Genomic DNA, 17,828 nt, shown 5'->3' with positions numbered 1-17,828 from the left:
TAGTCTTATTTAAATGCTTTTTATTGTAAAATATAATTTAAATTTTTAAAAAGACTATCACATAATTTCTTTTAATAGATTATCAGAATTTACATGAAAATTTGAATAACACTTCCAAAAAAAATTACTTAACATGCCATATTTAAAACATAAGACATTATAGAAAAAAATGTTATCTCAGTTTCTTGAACCAGTGAAATCCGCCAATCTAATTCAATAACAGGGGTCAATTACTTGCCCCTCCTCCTCTGTGGGCTTTCTCTGTTTTTGTTCCAATTTATTTCATCCACACTACTGGTTTTAACTTTTCTTTCATCTACCTTTTGAGTTGTAATATTCCAACTATCGACCAATCCACTAATGAAAACTCCGGACATATGTTGTGAATACAGCCAACTGCACATTTACTAACAAGGGTACAAAGTTTCACGTGGTCTTTTTGTCCTTCCGATTGACAGCGTAATGTAAGCCACTCACTTTATGCTCTTCCGATTGGTTTTTTTGTCATTCTTTATTGAATCATAAACTTTTCTTTTTACTTCTCTATAAAACTCACATCTTGACAATGATACGGATCAAATCTTGTCTCCTAAGTAATCGGTAGTCAATTCAACCAAAAGTGAATGAAAAAATGCTAGTTTATATCAAAAGTAAAAATGTTTGTGATCAATGTCTTTCTCACCAAAATTATAAATTATTAAAAGTGGACTCTCCTCTTCCTTCCTGTTTGTCGTTCCTGAGATCTGCCCTGTTTAGTGTTTGTGGGCATTCTCTGTTTTTTAATATTCCAATTTATTTTATCCAATCTAATTCAATTACAAGGAGCAAGTGTTTTTGTTTCAATTTATTTCATTCATACTATTTGTTTTAACTTTTCTTTCATCTATCTTTTGATTTGTAATATTTTAACTACCCACTATTTCATCAATGAAAACATCCGACATATGCCAACTGCACAAACATTAAGCAGATAGAAAGTTTCACGTGGTATTTTTTATCACTGGACATATGTTAACTGCACATTTACATAGACCAACTGCACATCTGCCAACTGCACATTTACAAACAATGTAAGGACAGTAAGGGGTACAAAGTTTCACATGGCAATTTTTTGTCACTGCACATATGCAAATTCTGCATTTACATATGCCAACTGCACATTTACAAACAATTTAAAGACAGTAAGCGGGTACAAAGTTTCACATCACTGCATATGTCAGCTGCACATTTACATATGCCAACTGCACATTTACAAACAATGTCTGGACAGTAAGTGGGTACAAAGTTTCACATGTTATTTTTTGTCACTGCACATATGCTAATTCCACATTTACGTATGCCAACTTCACATTTACAAACAATGTATAGACAGTAAGCCCCCGTACAAAGTTTGACATCACTGCACATATGTCAGCTTCACATTTACATATGCCAACTACACATTTACAAACAATGTAAGGACAATAAGCGGGTACAAAGTTTCACATGGTATTTTTTTATTACTGCACATATGCTAACTCCACATTTACATATGCCAACCATACATTTACAAACAATGTAAGGAATTGTAACAAAGGTTAATTACTTGTAGAGTAAGTGGGTACAAACAATATAAAGACAGTAAGCCCGTACAAAGTTTCACGTCATTGCACATATGTCAGCTGCACATTTACGAACAATGTAAGGACAGTAACCAATGGGTGCAAAGTTTCACCTAGTTTTTTTTTGTTTTTTTCTCCGCTCCTTCGGATTGGCATAAACGTTTAATGTTATCCTTCCTAGACACAAGTTTCATGTTGTCTTTTCTATTGAATACTATAAATAGAATTGTAAGCCGAAGACCTAGTGTATCAATTCCTAAGTTCCAGGAAAAGTGTTAAGCGTCAATATTTTTAGCCTGCTTCGCCAATGGCCAGTTTTAAGGGAGACGACAATTCTTCTTCTATTCCAGATAGATCTCTCAACCTCTGGGATGATGATTTTGTCCAATCTATGGAAACACCATATGGGGTAAGTAACTTCTTTTCTATTCTCACCAAAGCTTTCCTTTCTAGATTCTTCTACTACTTTTCTTCCTTGCTGACTGCATTTTCAGGGATCTGAATACCGAGAACGTCTGGAAACTCTGGTGAAAGAAGAGAAAATCTTGTTAAAAGAAATGAAGACAGGATTAGACGGCGATCTGATCGAGCGGCTTGAGATGGTTGACGCATTGCAATGCCTCGGAATAGATCGATATTGTCAGGCTGAGATAAAAGCAGCTCTTGGTATAGGATTAGGATCTGGAAGTGTTACGAAGAATTTGAATGCTACAGCTTTAGGACTTAGACTTCTCAGGCTTCATCATTATGATGTATCTGCAGGTACTTTAATTATGTATTTCCATCCTAATGCAAGTTACAACTATCAAGAACGTATATTGATTTTCTTTTTTTAATATATTTGTACCGAATCCAATAACTCAATGCACTTTTAAAATGTTTTTTCTTTCATTATATACCTTAATTATTTCTTTATTGTGTTCTTGTTCTTGTACATAGATACAGATAATTAATGATTTGTTTATGTGTTCTATTGTGAGAAGATGTGTTGGAGGATTTCAAAGACAAAAGTGGGCAGTTCTTTTTCTCGGAAGGAAATAATGATAATAATCAGAACGTCATTGTAGATGAACATGGAATGGGAAGTATTCTCAATCTGTTTAGAGCTTCAATGGTGGCATTTCTACGAGAAAAAGTTATGGAAGAAGCTAAAATATTTAGCTCAACATATCTTAGGCAAATATTAGAAAAACTTGAAAACACATAAGAAAAGTTTTCTGAAACAGGTAATAATTTTTCAATTTGAAAAAAAAATGAATTATTATATTAAGAACGTTCTTAAAACACCCCTTAGTGGATATTTATTAAATTTTATCATTTCAATTTTATAGGTGGAATATGCACTCTTGTATGAATGGACTCGTACTTTTTCTAGATGGGAGGCACTAAATTTCATTGAAATATATGAAGAGGAAAATTTGAAGTAAGAGTTACAAATATTTTATCAATGTTTTTTCCAACTTTTCGAGTAAAAATAGATTTTAAACTTCTTTAAGCTAATTAAGGGATTTTCATTTTTCAGGTTAAAGGATAGCAAGATTATTGAATTGGCAAAATTAGATTTCAATATATTACAATTTGTGTACAAGATGGAGATGAAAAAAGTCTCTAGGTAATTATCACCATCAAAAAAATTAAATAACACTTTTTTTTAAAAATGATATATTTAAATAATATCAAAACAACAAAAACAATTAATAATGAAAATTTTATAGATATTTATGCAAATATTTAATGTTTGATCTAATCATAAATTAAATGGTTGATTACTTTGTTTATATATTTAAATAGATTCAAACAAGATTTATCATGCATTGAGAACTATTAATTTAAAACATTTGTATTATGTTTAAGAACATGGATACAGTTAAAAGAAAAAAAAAAAATTTTTGAACCTATCAATTTTCGAATTTGTTATTAAAAAGAAGGTAATAATTTGATTTATTTTTATGACAGTTGGTGGGCAGAATGTGGGATCATGAAATGGATTTCAATTAGACAATGTCCAATGGAATATTATTTGTTAGGACTTAGTGCTATAGATGAAGAGGAATTTTACAGTAGTACAATGGCTTTTACCAAATCAACAACACTTCTTTCTTTAATGGACGATCTTCTTGATGATTACTTAATATTTGAGCAAGTTGAACTTGTTGTTAAGGCTATTACTCAAGGTTGGGATATTTCTATTGTACAAGATATTCCAACTAATTTCAAGAGAATTCTAGAATTTATTTTTCTAATAGTACATGAATTGGCAAATGAGGCAACTGAAAAGCAAGGATGTGACATGATGCCATTTATTACAAAAGCAGTAAGTATACTTTTCTAAACTATAAGTTTTTTATTTGCTTCTTTTTTTTCAAATAAAATAATATAATATATAGGTAATAATTAAAAAATACCTTAAATTCAACATTAATAAGGAAAAAAAAATTCATGTGCTATTTTAGTCTAGAATTGTTTTATTTTATGAATATGTTTTAATTTTAATTTTAAAACTATCATTTTATCTTTAAAGTTAGTTTTGGTAATGTATTTTTTCCAATTTTGTATGTAACTTTTAAATATATTTTTAAAAAATCTACATTTATTATTTTAATTAAAAAATAAAATTACACCTGAATTTTTTAATTAAAAAATATAGCACATGCTATACATTTATATCTAACTTTTAAATGTTTCATTTATAAACATCGTGTTATTTTAAAATTTTGAGGTTTTTATATTTAAAAATAAATATTTGTTTTAAATAATTTTTATTTCAAATTCATGTCATGAATTACTTGATCCCACCACCAATATAAGTCATATCTCTTGACTTAATTTCAAAGTGTATTTTGGAACTCTGCATTATAGTTAGTTAGAAAAATAAAAAATAGTATCATGAATGAATAATCTTCTAGATTCTCCACTTAATGTGCCTGTTTTGAGAAAGGCCTGATACAACATATTTACTATTTAAAATAATGACAATAACAATTAGGATTTTGCAACACCATACAATACCTATCCTAAAAAAGATGGCATATTTGAGATAATATACTCAAATAATACTCATGTTTGCATGACTATGAATGAATATTCGATTATAGAACCTAATATCAATAATAGTATATATGTATTATTTTATTTATTTATGAGTTATTTAACTTTAATATAATATTAATTTTTAAGAGTTTATTTTATAGTATTTATTTTATTTGAATTTCTTGTTTTTTTATAATACTTGAAAATTTCAATTTCTCTTAAAAAAAAGTGAAATGAAAGTACACTAAGAATGTAAAAGATATTATTTTGTTGGAGAAATTTATTGTGACTACTTTTTAAGATCAAATAAACTTTATAAATTATGAAATAAAATTTGAAGATTGAATTATTAATTCAAGTATATTATGATTAAGTGGGCAGATTATGCTGAAGCTAGTTTACAACCAGCACATTGGAACATTAGTAAACATGCTCCAACCTATAATGAGTACTTGAAGATTGCATCAACAACTACAGCAATTGGACCATTATTGTTGCACCCTATTCTCTTGGCAGCCCAACATTTAGAAGACAACACTATTCAGAAGACATTTAATAATCAATGCAGATTCTATGAGCTCATATGGTTGTGTACATGTTTAATTGATGATATTCATGATTACCAGGTTTTACACTCTCTTTTAAATTTGTGATTAGGTTAAAAATCACATGATATTATACTTACAATATTAGCATATTAACACATTTCTTATGGTAATGAAGGATGATAAACTCCATGGACAAACAAGCTCAGCAATTTCCTGTTAAGCAGATAGAAAGTTTCACGTGGTATTCTTTTATCACTGGACATATGTTAACTCCACATTTACATAGACCAACTGCACATATGCCAACTGTACATTTACAAACAATGTAAGGACAGTAAGGGGTACAAAGTTTCACATGGCAATTTTTTGTCACTGCACATATGCAAGTTCCGCATTTACCTATGCCAACTGCACATTTACAAACAATTTAAAGACAGTAAGCGGGTACAAAGTTTCACATCACTGCATATGTCAGCTGCACATTTACATATGCCAACTGCACATTTACAAACAATGTCTGGACAGTAAGCGGGTACAAAGTTTCACATGTTATTTTTTGTCACTGCACATATAGTAATTCCACATTTACGTATGCCAACTTCACATTTACAAACAATGTATAGACAGTAAGCCCCCATAAAAAGTTTGACATCATTGCACATATGTCAGCTTCACATTTACATATGCCAACTACACATTTACAAACAATCTAAGGACAATAAGCGGGTACAAAGTTTCACATGGTATTTTTTTATTACTGCACATATGCTAACTCCACATTTACATATGCCAACAATACATTTACAAACAATGTAAGGAATTGTAACAAAGGTTAATTACTTTTAGAGTAGCTGGGTACAAAGAATATAAAGACAGTAAGCCCGTACAAAGTTTCACGTCATTGCACATATGTCAGCTACACATTTACATATGACAATTGCACATTTACAAACAATGTAAGGACAGTAACCAATGGGCGCAAAGATTCACCTAGTTTTTTGTTTTTTTTTTCGTCGCTCCTTCCGATTGGCATAAAAGTTTAACGTTATCCTTCCCAAACACAAGTTTCACGTCATCTTTTCTATTGAATACTATAAATAGCATTGTAAGCCAAAGACCTAGTGTATCAATTCCTAAGTTCCAGGAAAAGTGTTAAGCATCAATATTTTTAGCCTGCTTCGCCAATGGCCAGTTTGAAGGGAGACGACAATTCTTCTTCTATTCCAGATAGATTCTCAACCTCTGGGATGATGATTTTGTCCAATCTATGGAAACACCATATGGGGTAAGTAACTTATTTTCTATTCTCACCAAAGCTTTCCTTTCTATATTCTTCTACTACTTTTCTTCCTTGCTGACTGCATTTTTCAGGGATCTGAATACCAAGAATGTCTGGAAACTTTGGTGAAATAAGAGAAAATCTTGTTAAAAGAAATGAAGACTGGATTAGACGGCGATCTGATCGAGCGGCTTGAGATGGTTGACGCATTGCAATGCCTCGGAATAGATCTATATTTTCAAGCTGAGATAAAAGAAGCTCTTGGTTATGTTTACCGGTTTGTTAAATTTTTCTTTTAACATGTGAGTTGCTAACAAAATATATAAATTAGGATGGAAATCGTAACGTATTCAGGCGATAAAAATCTTTTGATGTTACACAGCTCACTTGTAATTGAAATAGTTTTCCAGTAGATTTTGCATGATTGAATACATTAACAGAAAGGTTTGGTTTATAATGGATTTGAAATAGTTTTCCAGTAGATTTTGCATGATTGAATACATTAACAGAAAGGTTTGGTTTATAATGGATGCAGATGTTGGGATCGAAGTCTGGGTATAGGATTAGGATCTGGAAGTGTTACGAAAAATTTGAATGCTACAGCTTTAGGACTTTGACATCTCAAGCTTCATCGTTATGATGTATCTGCAGGTACTTTAATTATGTATTTCAATCCTAAGGCAAGTTACAACTATCAAGAACGTATATTGATTTTCTTTTTTTAATATATTTGTACCGAATCCAATAACTCAATGCACTTTTAAAATGTTTTTTCTTTCATTATCTACCTTAATTATTTCGTTATTGTGTTCTTGTACATACATGCAGATAATTAATGATTTGTTTATGTGTTCTATTGTGAGAAGATGTGTTGGAGGATTTCAAAGACAAAAGTGGGCAGTTCTTTTTCTCGGAAGGAAATAATGATAATAATCAGAACATCATTGTAGATGAACATGGAATGCGAAGTATTCTCAATCTTTTTAGAGCTTCAAGTGTGGCATTTCCACGAGAAAAAGTTATGGAAGAAGCTAAAATATTTAGCTCAACATATCTTAGGCAAATATTAGAAAAACATGAAAATTCATATAAGAAAAGTTTTCTGAAAGAGGTAATAATTTTTCAATTTAAAAAAAAAATGAATTATTATATTAAGAACGTTCTTAAAACACCCCTTAGTGGATATTTATTAAATTTTATCATTTCAATTTTATAGGTGGAATATGCACTCTTGTATGAATGGACTCGTACCTTTTCTAGATGGGAGGCACTAAATTTCATTGAAATATATGAAGAGGACAATTTGAAGTAAGAGTTAAAAATATTTTATCAATGTTTTTTCCAACTTTTTGATTAAAAATAGATTTTAATCTTCTTTAAGCTAATTAAGGGATTTTCATTTTTCAGGTTAGAGGATAACAAGATTATTGAATTGGCAAAATTAGATTTCAATATATTACAATTTGTGTACAAGATGGAGATGAAAAAAGTCTCTAGGTAATTATCACCATCAAAAAAATTAAATAATACTTTTTTTTTAAAATGATATATTTAAATAATATCAAAACAACAAAAAAAATTAATAATGAAAATTTTATAGATATTTATGCAAATATTTAATGTTTGATCTAATCATAAATTAAATGGTTGATTACTTTGTTGATATATTTAAATAGATTCAACCATGATTTATCATGCATTGAGAACTATTAATTTAAAACATTTGTATTATGTTTGAGAACATGGATACAGTTAAAAGAAAAAAAAAATTTATTTTGAACCTATCAATTTTAGAATTAGTTATTAAAAAGAAGGTAATAATTTGATTTATTTTTATGACAGTTGGTGGGCAAAATGTGGGATCATGAAATTGATTTCAATTAGACAACGTCCAATTGAATATTATTTGTTAGGACTTAGTGCTATTGATGAAGAGAAATTTTACAGTAGTACAATGGCTTTTACCAAATCAACAACACTTCTTTCTTTAATGGACGATCTTCTTGATGATTACTTAACATTTGAGCAAGTTGAACTTATTGTTAAGGCTATTACTCAAGGTTGGGGTATTTCTATTGTACAAGATATTCCAGCTGATTTCAAGAGAATTCTAGAATTTATTTTTCTGACAGTACATGAATTTGCAAATGAGGCGACTGAAAAGCAAGGATGTGACATGATGCCATTTATTACAAAAGTAGTAACTATACTTTTCTAAACTATAAGTTTTTTATTTGCTTCTTTTTTTTCAAATAAAATAATATGATATATAGTAATAATTAAAAAATACCTTAAATTCAACATTAATAAGGAAAAAAAATTTGATGTGCTATTTTAGTCTAGAATTGTTTTATTTTATGAATATGTTTTAATTTTAATTTTAAAACTATCATTTTATCTTTAAAGTTAGTTTTGGTAATGTATTTTTTCCAATTTTGTATGTAACTTTTAAATATATTTTTTAAAAATCTACATTTATTATTTTAATTAAAAAATAAAATTACACCTGAATTTTTTATTTAAAAAATATAGTACATGCTATACATTTATAACTAACTTTTAAATGTTTCATTTATAGACATCGTGTTATTTTAAAATTTTGAGGTTTTTATATTTAAAAATAAATATTTGTTTTAAATAATTTTTATTTCAAATTCATCTGATGAATTACTTCATCCCACAACCAAATTTCAAAGTGTATTTTGGAACTCTGCATTATAGTTAGTTAGAAAAATAAAAAATGATACCATGAATGAATAATCTTCTAGATTCTCCACTTAATGTGCCTATTTTGAGAAAGGCCTGATACAACATATTTACTATTTAAAATAATGACAATAACAATTAGGATTTTGCAACACCATACAATACCTATCCTAAAAAAGATGGGATATTTGAGATAATATACTGAAACAATACACATGTTTGCATGACTATGAATTATTGTATAAATGAATATTCGATTATAGAACCTAATATCAATAATAGTATATATGTATTATTTTATTTATTTATGAGTTATTTTACTTTAATATAATATTAATTTTTAAGAGTTTATTTTATAGTATTTATTTTATTTGAATTTCTTGTTTTTTTATAATACTTGAAAATTTCAATTTCTCTTAGAAAAGAAAGTGAAATGAAAGTACACTAAGAATGTAAAAGATATTATTTTGTTTGAGAAATTTATTGTGACTACTTTTTAAGATCAAATAAAATATATAAATTATGAAATAAAATTTGAAGATTGAATTATTAATTCAAGTATATTATGATTAAGTGGGCAGATTATGCTGAAGCTAGTTTACAACAAGCAAATTGGAACATTAGTAAACATGCTCCAACCTATAATGAGTACTTGAAGATTGCATCAACAACTGCAGCAATTGGACCATTATTGTTGCACCCTATTCTCTTGGCAGCCCAACACTTAGAAGACAACACTATTCAGAAGACATTTAATAATCAATGCAGATTCTATGAGCTCATATGGTTGTGTACACGTTTAATTGATGATGTTCATGATTACCAGGTTTTACACTCTCTTTTAAATTTGTGATTAGTTTAAAAATCACATGATATTATACTTACAATATTAGTATATTAACACATTTCTTATGGTAATGAAGGATGATAAACTCCATGGATAAACAAGCTCAGCAATTTCCTGTTATATGATAGATCATCCAGAATGTTTAGAAGAAGAGGCATTAAACGACATCAACTATATGGTTGACCAATTAATCAAAGAATTAACATGGGAATTTCTAAATCAAGATAGTGGTTTGCTCGATTGGGAAAAGATAAGCTTCAACCTTAACAAAGGGTTGCAATGTTTCTATGTATATGGAGATGGCTTTTCAAATCATGACAAAGGAAACAAGCAGTGGATAGAGAAAATTCTTCTTAATCCAATAAAAATATAAAAAAGGTAGAGCTTCTATTATCCAAAAGCTAAAATCCTACTATATAATATTGATTTGATATATATTCCTATTAAAATTATATAACATATTTATAGAGGATGTCCCTCTTTTCCATTGTAGCAATATTCTCATTCTTACTAGACAATTCTATAACTTGATTTGTTATTGTTACTACACCATCTATATATTGATTTTCAAATTGAGTAATAATATATAAATATTATTCGAAGAAATATCCCACTAACGAGTCTTCTTATTTTCAGGTTAGAATGCTACATAAGAAGACACAAAGCCTTGATTCAAAATAGAATGCAATCTATTCGACTTCTACTCTACTATTTCTATGACTGGTTTAGTTCCAATTTCATTTTTTTATGGTTTGTGTTTCGAAACTATAATGGGTTGTGGCCCTTCCCCACATATTTTAGTAGAAAAAAATTCTATGTAAATCAGTTTATTAAAATTAATGTTCATTTTTAATAATTGGAATATAGTTCTTCATCAAATCACCTTTAAAATAGACTAGAGGAGGATATGAAATGCTATTAAATAAATAAATAAATAAACATATAAACTGATTTCAAATAAACAAGTGATACATGTTAGAAACATGGTATAGTCAGTGCAAGGTTAACTTTTTTGTTGTTTGTCCAATGAAGGTCTAGTAATTGATATGTTTAAATCTAGTTCTTTGGCTCTAATGCACAGACTTCCCTTTGAATCTCTCTAAACTCCTTGAATGCTATAATCATAATTCTATATATATGAAGTAACCTCCCCTCCTTTTAGATGGTTACCTCTAAACTCATTGTAAGGACATCATACAAGGGGTGATGTCATTATATTTTTGTAAATAATACTTTCAATGCAATGTACAAGAAGATTTTAAATTGTAATTTTCAATCCACGAAAGACCATTCACATTGTGTTGTCTTTTATCTCTTAATTTCTTAAATACTAAATTTATATAACGATTCTAAAACATAAGATTCATCACTTCTAGAAGATTACAAGGATGAAGTACTATTTGTAATGTTTCTTTTTAGTTAATTTGATTTATGTGGCTCCAATTTTTATTTTTAATTGATGAGAGTAAAAAATTAAAGAAATTTAATGTTAGGGTTATAAATTTGATCAAATAATATTTAATAACTGGGGTTATGTAATCTATAATAAGAACAATTATCCAAAAATTACATAAGAAATTAATTCTAAAATAAAGTGGTAGATGTTCTCATAAAAAAAGTTGTCATTTATGATGGGTTAATAGATGGCATCATGATAATTGTGGGTTATTTTGAGGACATGATTTTATTTATTTTGAAAATTATTATCTTGGGATGAAATAGGGTGTTAGAATATATAGCTTATTTGTCCTATAAAGAGATGATCATATTAAATTTTTATATATTAGTCATTTTACATATGTCATTTATATCTTAAGCCATTTATTTTATGTATCAGTTCATGGATAACAATAATTAGATTTGGGAGATCAAAGGAGAAAAATACTCTGTTTTTATGAAAATAATCTTATCCAAAAATTATAATATATTCTAAAGGTTATATTTTGTCATTCAAGAAAGAATTTGTATGCTATTTACTTCAAATATTAAATTTTATTTAAATAAAAATATTATGCTCTATCCTATGTATGAATTATTTTATTGTTTATGCAATATATTAATAAATAAATTAGGAATAAATAATAATAATAGTATGACATACTTTTTATTGCTAGTCTCTAGGGTACAAAAAAAATTAAAAATAAAATTGAATCAAGTCCTCAATAAAGCACAAAATACAAATAAATAATGTTAGGTCCCAAAGACAACTAAGAGGGGGGGGGGGGGGGGGGTGAATCAGTTGTCTAATAAATTCAAACCAAAAACAACTCAAACAACTTATTGCTTAATACCGATAAACCAGTTAAGTATGTCGGTAGACAGTGTTAACAGATAATTGATATACCAGTAAAGATTAATGCATGAAACATAAACACAAAGTCATCCACAACACATAACACCAATATTTGTACGTGGAAACCCTGTAAGGGGAAAAAACATAGTGTGAAACCTTACCCACAATCAGATGGTACTACTGTAGATAGTAAGTGTACATAAATGGGGTCTACACATGCAGAAAGGCCAACAGCCTAGAGCTCACTGCTCAATCACAAAATGAGAGTCACACTAACTACAGTTGGATGGTTAAATCCAATAAGAATATACTGCACAAAATAGCATCTTCATATGCTGGATTCAGTACCGATGTAATGCTGATATGCTTCTTCAAAAACCTAGCTTCACCTTCAAATGATGTCTTGGTGTATAGCTCTGTTTAATCTCGCATATACCTTCACTTAATTCTTTTTCGCATTCCCACATTTGATCTTAGAAATAAGATCTTACATTTATACCATAACCTAGGACCAATTTTAGTAGATCGGCTCTACAAGATATTACAATAAAAACATTTTACAAACAATACAATATCTAATGCAATAACCGATTAAAAATGTTGGTTTAAAGCATTTACAACAATAATAAATCATCTCCATAGCGTGCCATGTGGATCTGGAAAAGATAAACCTGTTGGTGTAACCCTAGGTAACCCTGGACCTATTTGTCGGTAAAAGAAAATATGCAAATATGATTATATCAATGATTAATTCTTCAAAACAAAGTGTCCACATGATGTCTTCAACATTACCAAGTGTCTTCCATATCATTCCAAGTGCCAGAGATCATTATATCCTGTCGGTGAACCATATACTGGTAACTGTACAGTAGTTAGTTGCTTTATCCTGCCGGTGAACCATATATCGGTAACTATGCAATAGTTACTTTCTTGTCGGTGAATGATGCTGGATCTCCAGAGTGCTAGTGCTTTAATAGGTGTTGACATCAATGACAAAATCATACCAAAATACCAACAATCTCCCCTTTTGGCATTGATGGCAACACAAGATGGTAAAACCATCAAAGTGCCAAAGCAGAAATGCCAAAAACCATAAATCAACAATCTCTCCAAAAAGATCATAACCAAAATACAGAGAGTAATAGTCTCTCTCAAACAACAATCTCTCCCCCTGGGAGCAACATGTGTTATTCAAATTTCTCTTAAAAGATAATGTGTTTTCCATAGATATCTCTCCCCCTTTGACATCAAATGCCAAAGTTATATTAATAAAACCAAGTTCATATACAAGATACCAATCAATTCAATATACCAACTACTCCCCCTAAGAAGTAGCTTCCTCATCAAAGACCGGAGTAAAAGATTTGTCTTTTAATTTTGTTGGTTGATGACAATCATCAACTATCTAAGTCTCTACCGGTGGTGGTATTACTCCAAGCTAATCTTTGAGATATTCAAAAGTCTCCTTAGGCAAAGGTTTTGTGAAAATATCTGCATGTTGTTCTTTAGTATTCACATAAACCAATTTTATCTCTTTTTCTTCAACTTTTTCCCTTAGAAAATTCAATTTGATAGAAACATGTTTTGTTTTAGAATGTAATACTGGATTCTAAGATATATCAATTGCTGCAGTGTTATCACAATATATGGTAATAGGTTCCTTGCATTTTACCTTTATGTCTTTCAACATTTGCCTAAGACATAGTACCTATGTACAGTTAGTTGTTGCTGCAACATATTCTTATTTTACTATTAATAAAGATGTACAACTCTATTTCTTACTCAACCAAGAAACTAATCTCTTTCCAAGAAAGAATGCTCCGTCGGTGGTGCATTTTCTATCATCCACATCTCCTGCCCAATTTGCATCTATGTATGCACATAGATCAAAATTTTCATCTCTAGGATACCATAATCCAAGATTTGCAGTGCCTTGCAATTACTGGAAAATCCTTTTTACTGCTGATTCATGATTTTCTCTAGGATTACTTTGAAAACTAGAAACAATACATACTATATTCATAATATCAGGTCTGGTTTGTGTCAAATACAGTAAACCTTCTACCATAGATTTGTATCTAGTTGTATTAATAGGTGTAGATTCATCCCTTTGAGATAATTTGTCATTTGTAGTCATAGGTGTGCTTACCGGTTTAGAGTTCTCCATCCCAAATTTCTTTAGTAACTCTTTCAAGTACTTGGATTGACTAAAAAATATACCTTTGTTAGTCTGTGAAATCTGCAATCCTAAAAAGAATTTTATTTCTCCAATCATAGACATTTCAAATTCTTGTTGCATTTTAATAGAAAATTCTTTACATAATCCCTCTTCTCCTCCAAAGATTATATCATCAACAAATACTTCTATAATCAAGATGTCATCATTACTTATTTTGTAATATAAATTGCTATCTGTATTTCCTTTAGTAAAACCAATCTTTAAATGATACTTATCCAACCTTGCATACCAAGCTCTTGGGGTTTGTTTCAATCCATACAGAGCTTTTCTTAACCTGCAAATCATATCATTGTCATCTGTCAAAGAAAATCCACCAGGTTGTTCAATATAGACTTCCTCTTCAAAATCTCCATTCAAGAATGCACATTTAATATCCATTTGATAAACTTTGTAGTTCTTGTGAGCTGCAAAAGCCAAGAATAAACTGACTACCTCAATTCTAGCTACCGGTGCAAAGGTTTCATTGTAATCAACTCCTTCTTTCTGAGAATATCCCTTACACACTAGTCTTGCTTTATTTCTGACAACCTAACCATCTTCATTAAGTTTGTTTCTAAATACCCATTTGGTTACAATTATATTTTTATCCTTAGGTCAGGGAACTAATGTCCAAATATTATTTTTCTCAATTTGATCTAATTCTTCTTCCATAGCTTGAATCCAAAATTTATCTTCACATGCCTCATTAATAGATGATGGTTCAATTTGAGAAATAAGACATACCTCTTCATTTGCCAATCTTTCTCTTGTCATACCTCCCTTAAATTTGTTTCCAATTATCTGATCTTCAGAATGATTCAATTTTACATACCGGGGTGTATTAGTTTGCTGTTGTTCTTCAATTACTATGGAATCCTCTGATGGTACCGGGGTAACTGGATCTTCATTCTGTACCGGTGGATTTAGTATAGCTTCATTTGTCACAATTTCTATTGCCAGTTCAGAGTCTATATACCTTGAAGTTCCTCTGAATTGTTTATCAATCTTTACATTTGTACTCTCAACAATTTTCTGCAATCTCTTATTAAAACATCTATATGCCTTGGTCTTGGATGAATAACCAAGAAATATTCCTTCATCACTTCTAGGATAAATTTGCCAATATACTCATCTCTTCTAATATAACATTTACTTCCAAAAATTCTAAAATACTTAAGAGTAGGAGTATTACCAAACCATAGTTCATGAGGGGTCTTACCGGTTTCACTTTTGATGTGAACTTTGTTGAATGTATAGATGGCTATGCTAACTGCTTCTCTCCAATATATATGTGGTAAATTTGCTTCAGATAACATACTTCTTGCTGCATCCAAGATAGTTCAATTTTTCCTTTCAACAACTCCATTTTGCTGTGGTGTCCGAGGTGTTGATAGACCACATAAATATCTATCACCTTGTAAGCTTTTAGTTCTAGCTAGACCACATAAATTAGTGTGAATCAAATCAATAGCATTATTGGATTTTTCTGGAATACTTTTGAAACTTGCTCTAAGTTGTTTTCCAAATTGACATTCCTTACATATTGTATTCTGAGGTTTCACAATTTTCGGTAGATCTCTAATTGCCTTAAAAGTATTGACCTTTACCATGCAATCAAAGTTTACATGACAGAGTCTCTTATGCCATAACCAACTTTCATCTATATGTGCAATCAAGCATGCCTTTTCACTGTTATTCAAATGAAATATATTACCTCTATTCTAATTACCGGTTGCAATTTCTAAACCAGTTCTATTCATGATTTTGCATTTTCCATTCTTAAATTGTAACTGAAATTCTTTCTTAACTAATTGACCAACACTTAAAAGATTATGCTTTAATCCTTCAACATAGTAGACATTGTCAGTGTTATGCTTACCATCAAGAGATATTGTACCCTTACCTTTGATTGAACAGGATTTGTCATCCCCAAATCTTACTAAACCTCCATTGTATTCTTGAAAGTTCAAGAATTTACCTTTGTCTCCTATCGTATGATGTGAACATCCTAAGTCAATGATCCATTCATCCTTTACTTCAACTTTAGCCGCTAGGGCTTGTTCTACTGGTTGAGCAGTAGGTGCCGGTTGATCTTTTGTTATAGCAACAAAAACCCATCCATTGTCTATTGGATCGTCATCAGAATCATCAGTCACACCTTCATCAGTAATGTAACAAGATTTGTCTTTGTTCTTCTTAAATTTGTATCTCTGATATTCTGGATTAGGCTTGTATGTTCTTCTAGCTTCTTCTCTTAGTCTAGCATGTCTAACAGGGCATCTCGAAGCCATATGACCAATCTTATTACAGTTAAAACATTGAAAGTGTGCTTTACCTTCATACTTACTTCCAACTGGACCTTTAGGCATTTTTCTTGCAAATAGTGCTTCAAGTTCTTCAAGTTCTTCATTCTCCTTCCTATTTTCTTCAAGTTCTCTTGCATAAAAGGCTTTCCAATCTGATTTGTCAAATGATGGAGCAGATGATGTTGATGCTTTAAAGGCCAAATCTACATTTATAGTAGCAACATGACTAAATTCCTCAATTTCAAAGTCTAAAAGTTTTCCAATTACTATATCCCTAGTTACTGATGTATTAGGCATTGTTCTCAACTCATTTATAGCAGTAACCTTCATTTTATATGCTGGTGGCAATCCTGTTAAGATTTTTGAAACAATTTCATCCTCACGTAAGGTTCCTCCACAACATTTAATACCCAAAACAATTTCATTTACTCTTTCCATAAAAGCAAAAATCCTTTCATCTTCTTCCATTTTCAGATGTTCATACCTGACTCAGAAGCTTTCAGGTTTTGCAATCTTGACTATGGAATCTCCGTCATTCAGTGTTTCCAAATGAACCCAAATAGCTTTAGCAGTAGACTTATCTGATAATCCCATGATTTGTTGATCTGATAAAGTGCTCAGAAGTGCTTCTCTTGCTTTGCAATCATTCTCCTCATGTTTAGCTAAGGTAGTTGGTAGTCTAACCAACTACAACAGTAGTATAACCATTATTTGTAACTTCCCAAATGTCTTTACCAATGAAATTCAGATGTGTCTCCATTTTGATCTTCCATATCCCATAGTTGGTTCCATCAAGTTTAGGACTGTCCTTCCTGAAATAATTAGTAGTTATTGAATATCCTCAAGCTGTTAACCTTCTGCAAAAGAGGACTAAGATTTGATTCCAATTGTTAGGTCCCAGAAAAAACTGAGAGAGGGGGGGGGGGGGGGTGAATCAGTTGTCTAATAAATTCAAACCAAAAACAACTCAAACAACTTATTGCTTAATACTGGTAAACCA

At 30.1% G+C, this 17,828-nt stretch overlaps 1 protein-coding gene and 1 pseudogene across 3 annotated transcripts; both read left to right on the top strand.

Annotated features, from left to right (window-relative positions):
- Nucleotides 1-1,791: 1,791 nt before the first annotated feature.
- On the top strand, nt 1,792-3,964 carry LOC131857112 (1,8-cineole synthase, chloroplastic-like). 3 transcript variants are annotated; one of them, XR_009358549.1, is made up of 4 exons: nt 1,792-2,010; nt 2,096-2,363; nt 2,585-3,024; nt 3,124-3,237. XR_009358549.1 is itself a non-coding variant. In XM_059209211.1 (4 exons), exons 1-3 carry the CDS (start codon nt 1,909-1,911, stop codon nt 2,806-2,808), a joined length of 594 nt encoding a protein of 197 aa, XP_059065194.1. In that variant the 5' UTR covers nt 1,792-1,908; the 3' UTR covers nt 2,809-2,827; nt 2,933-3,237. The 3 variants fall into 3 exon arrangements, 2 of the variants coding, with proteins under 2 accessions (XP_059065194.1, XP_059065193.1); XM_059209211.1 differs by having other exon boundaries at nt 2,585-2,827; nt 2,933-3,237; XM_059209210.1 differs by having other exon boundaries at nt 2,585-3,964.
- A 921-nt stretch (nt 3,965-4,885) lies between these two features.
- On the top strand, nt 4,886-10,384 carry LOC131068961 (longifolene synthase-like; annotated as a pseudogene).
- Nucleotides 10,385-17,828: the final 7,444 nt, after the last annotated feature.

This window comes from Cryptomeria japonica, chromosome 7, assembly GCF_030272615.1.
Source record: "Cryptomeria japonica chromosome 7, Sugi_1.0, whole genome shotgun sequence".
NCBI lineage: Eukaryota > Viridiplantae > Streptophyta > Pinopsida > Cupressales > Cupressaceae > Cryptomeria > Cryptomeria japonica.
The sequence above is the reverse complement of the archived record's forward strand: the minus strand, read 5'-3'. Positions and strand labels throughout refer to the sequence as shown.

Excerpts from the sequence above, each read along its gene's own strand:
- LOC131857112 (XM_059209210.1), top strand. The coding sequence starts at position 1,909 with ATGGCCAGTTTTAAGGGAGACGACAATTCTTCTTCTATTCCAGATAGA. Across the intron at positions 2,011-2,095 it reads CTATGGAAACACCATATGGG|GGATCTGAATACCGAGAACG; the intron begins GTAAGTAACTTC and ends CTGCATTTTCAG. Across the intron at positions 2,364-2,584 it reads TCATTATGATGTATCTGCAG|ATGTGTTGGAGGATTTCAAA; the intron begins GTACTTTAATTA and ends TATTGTGAGAAG.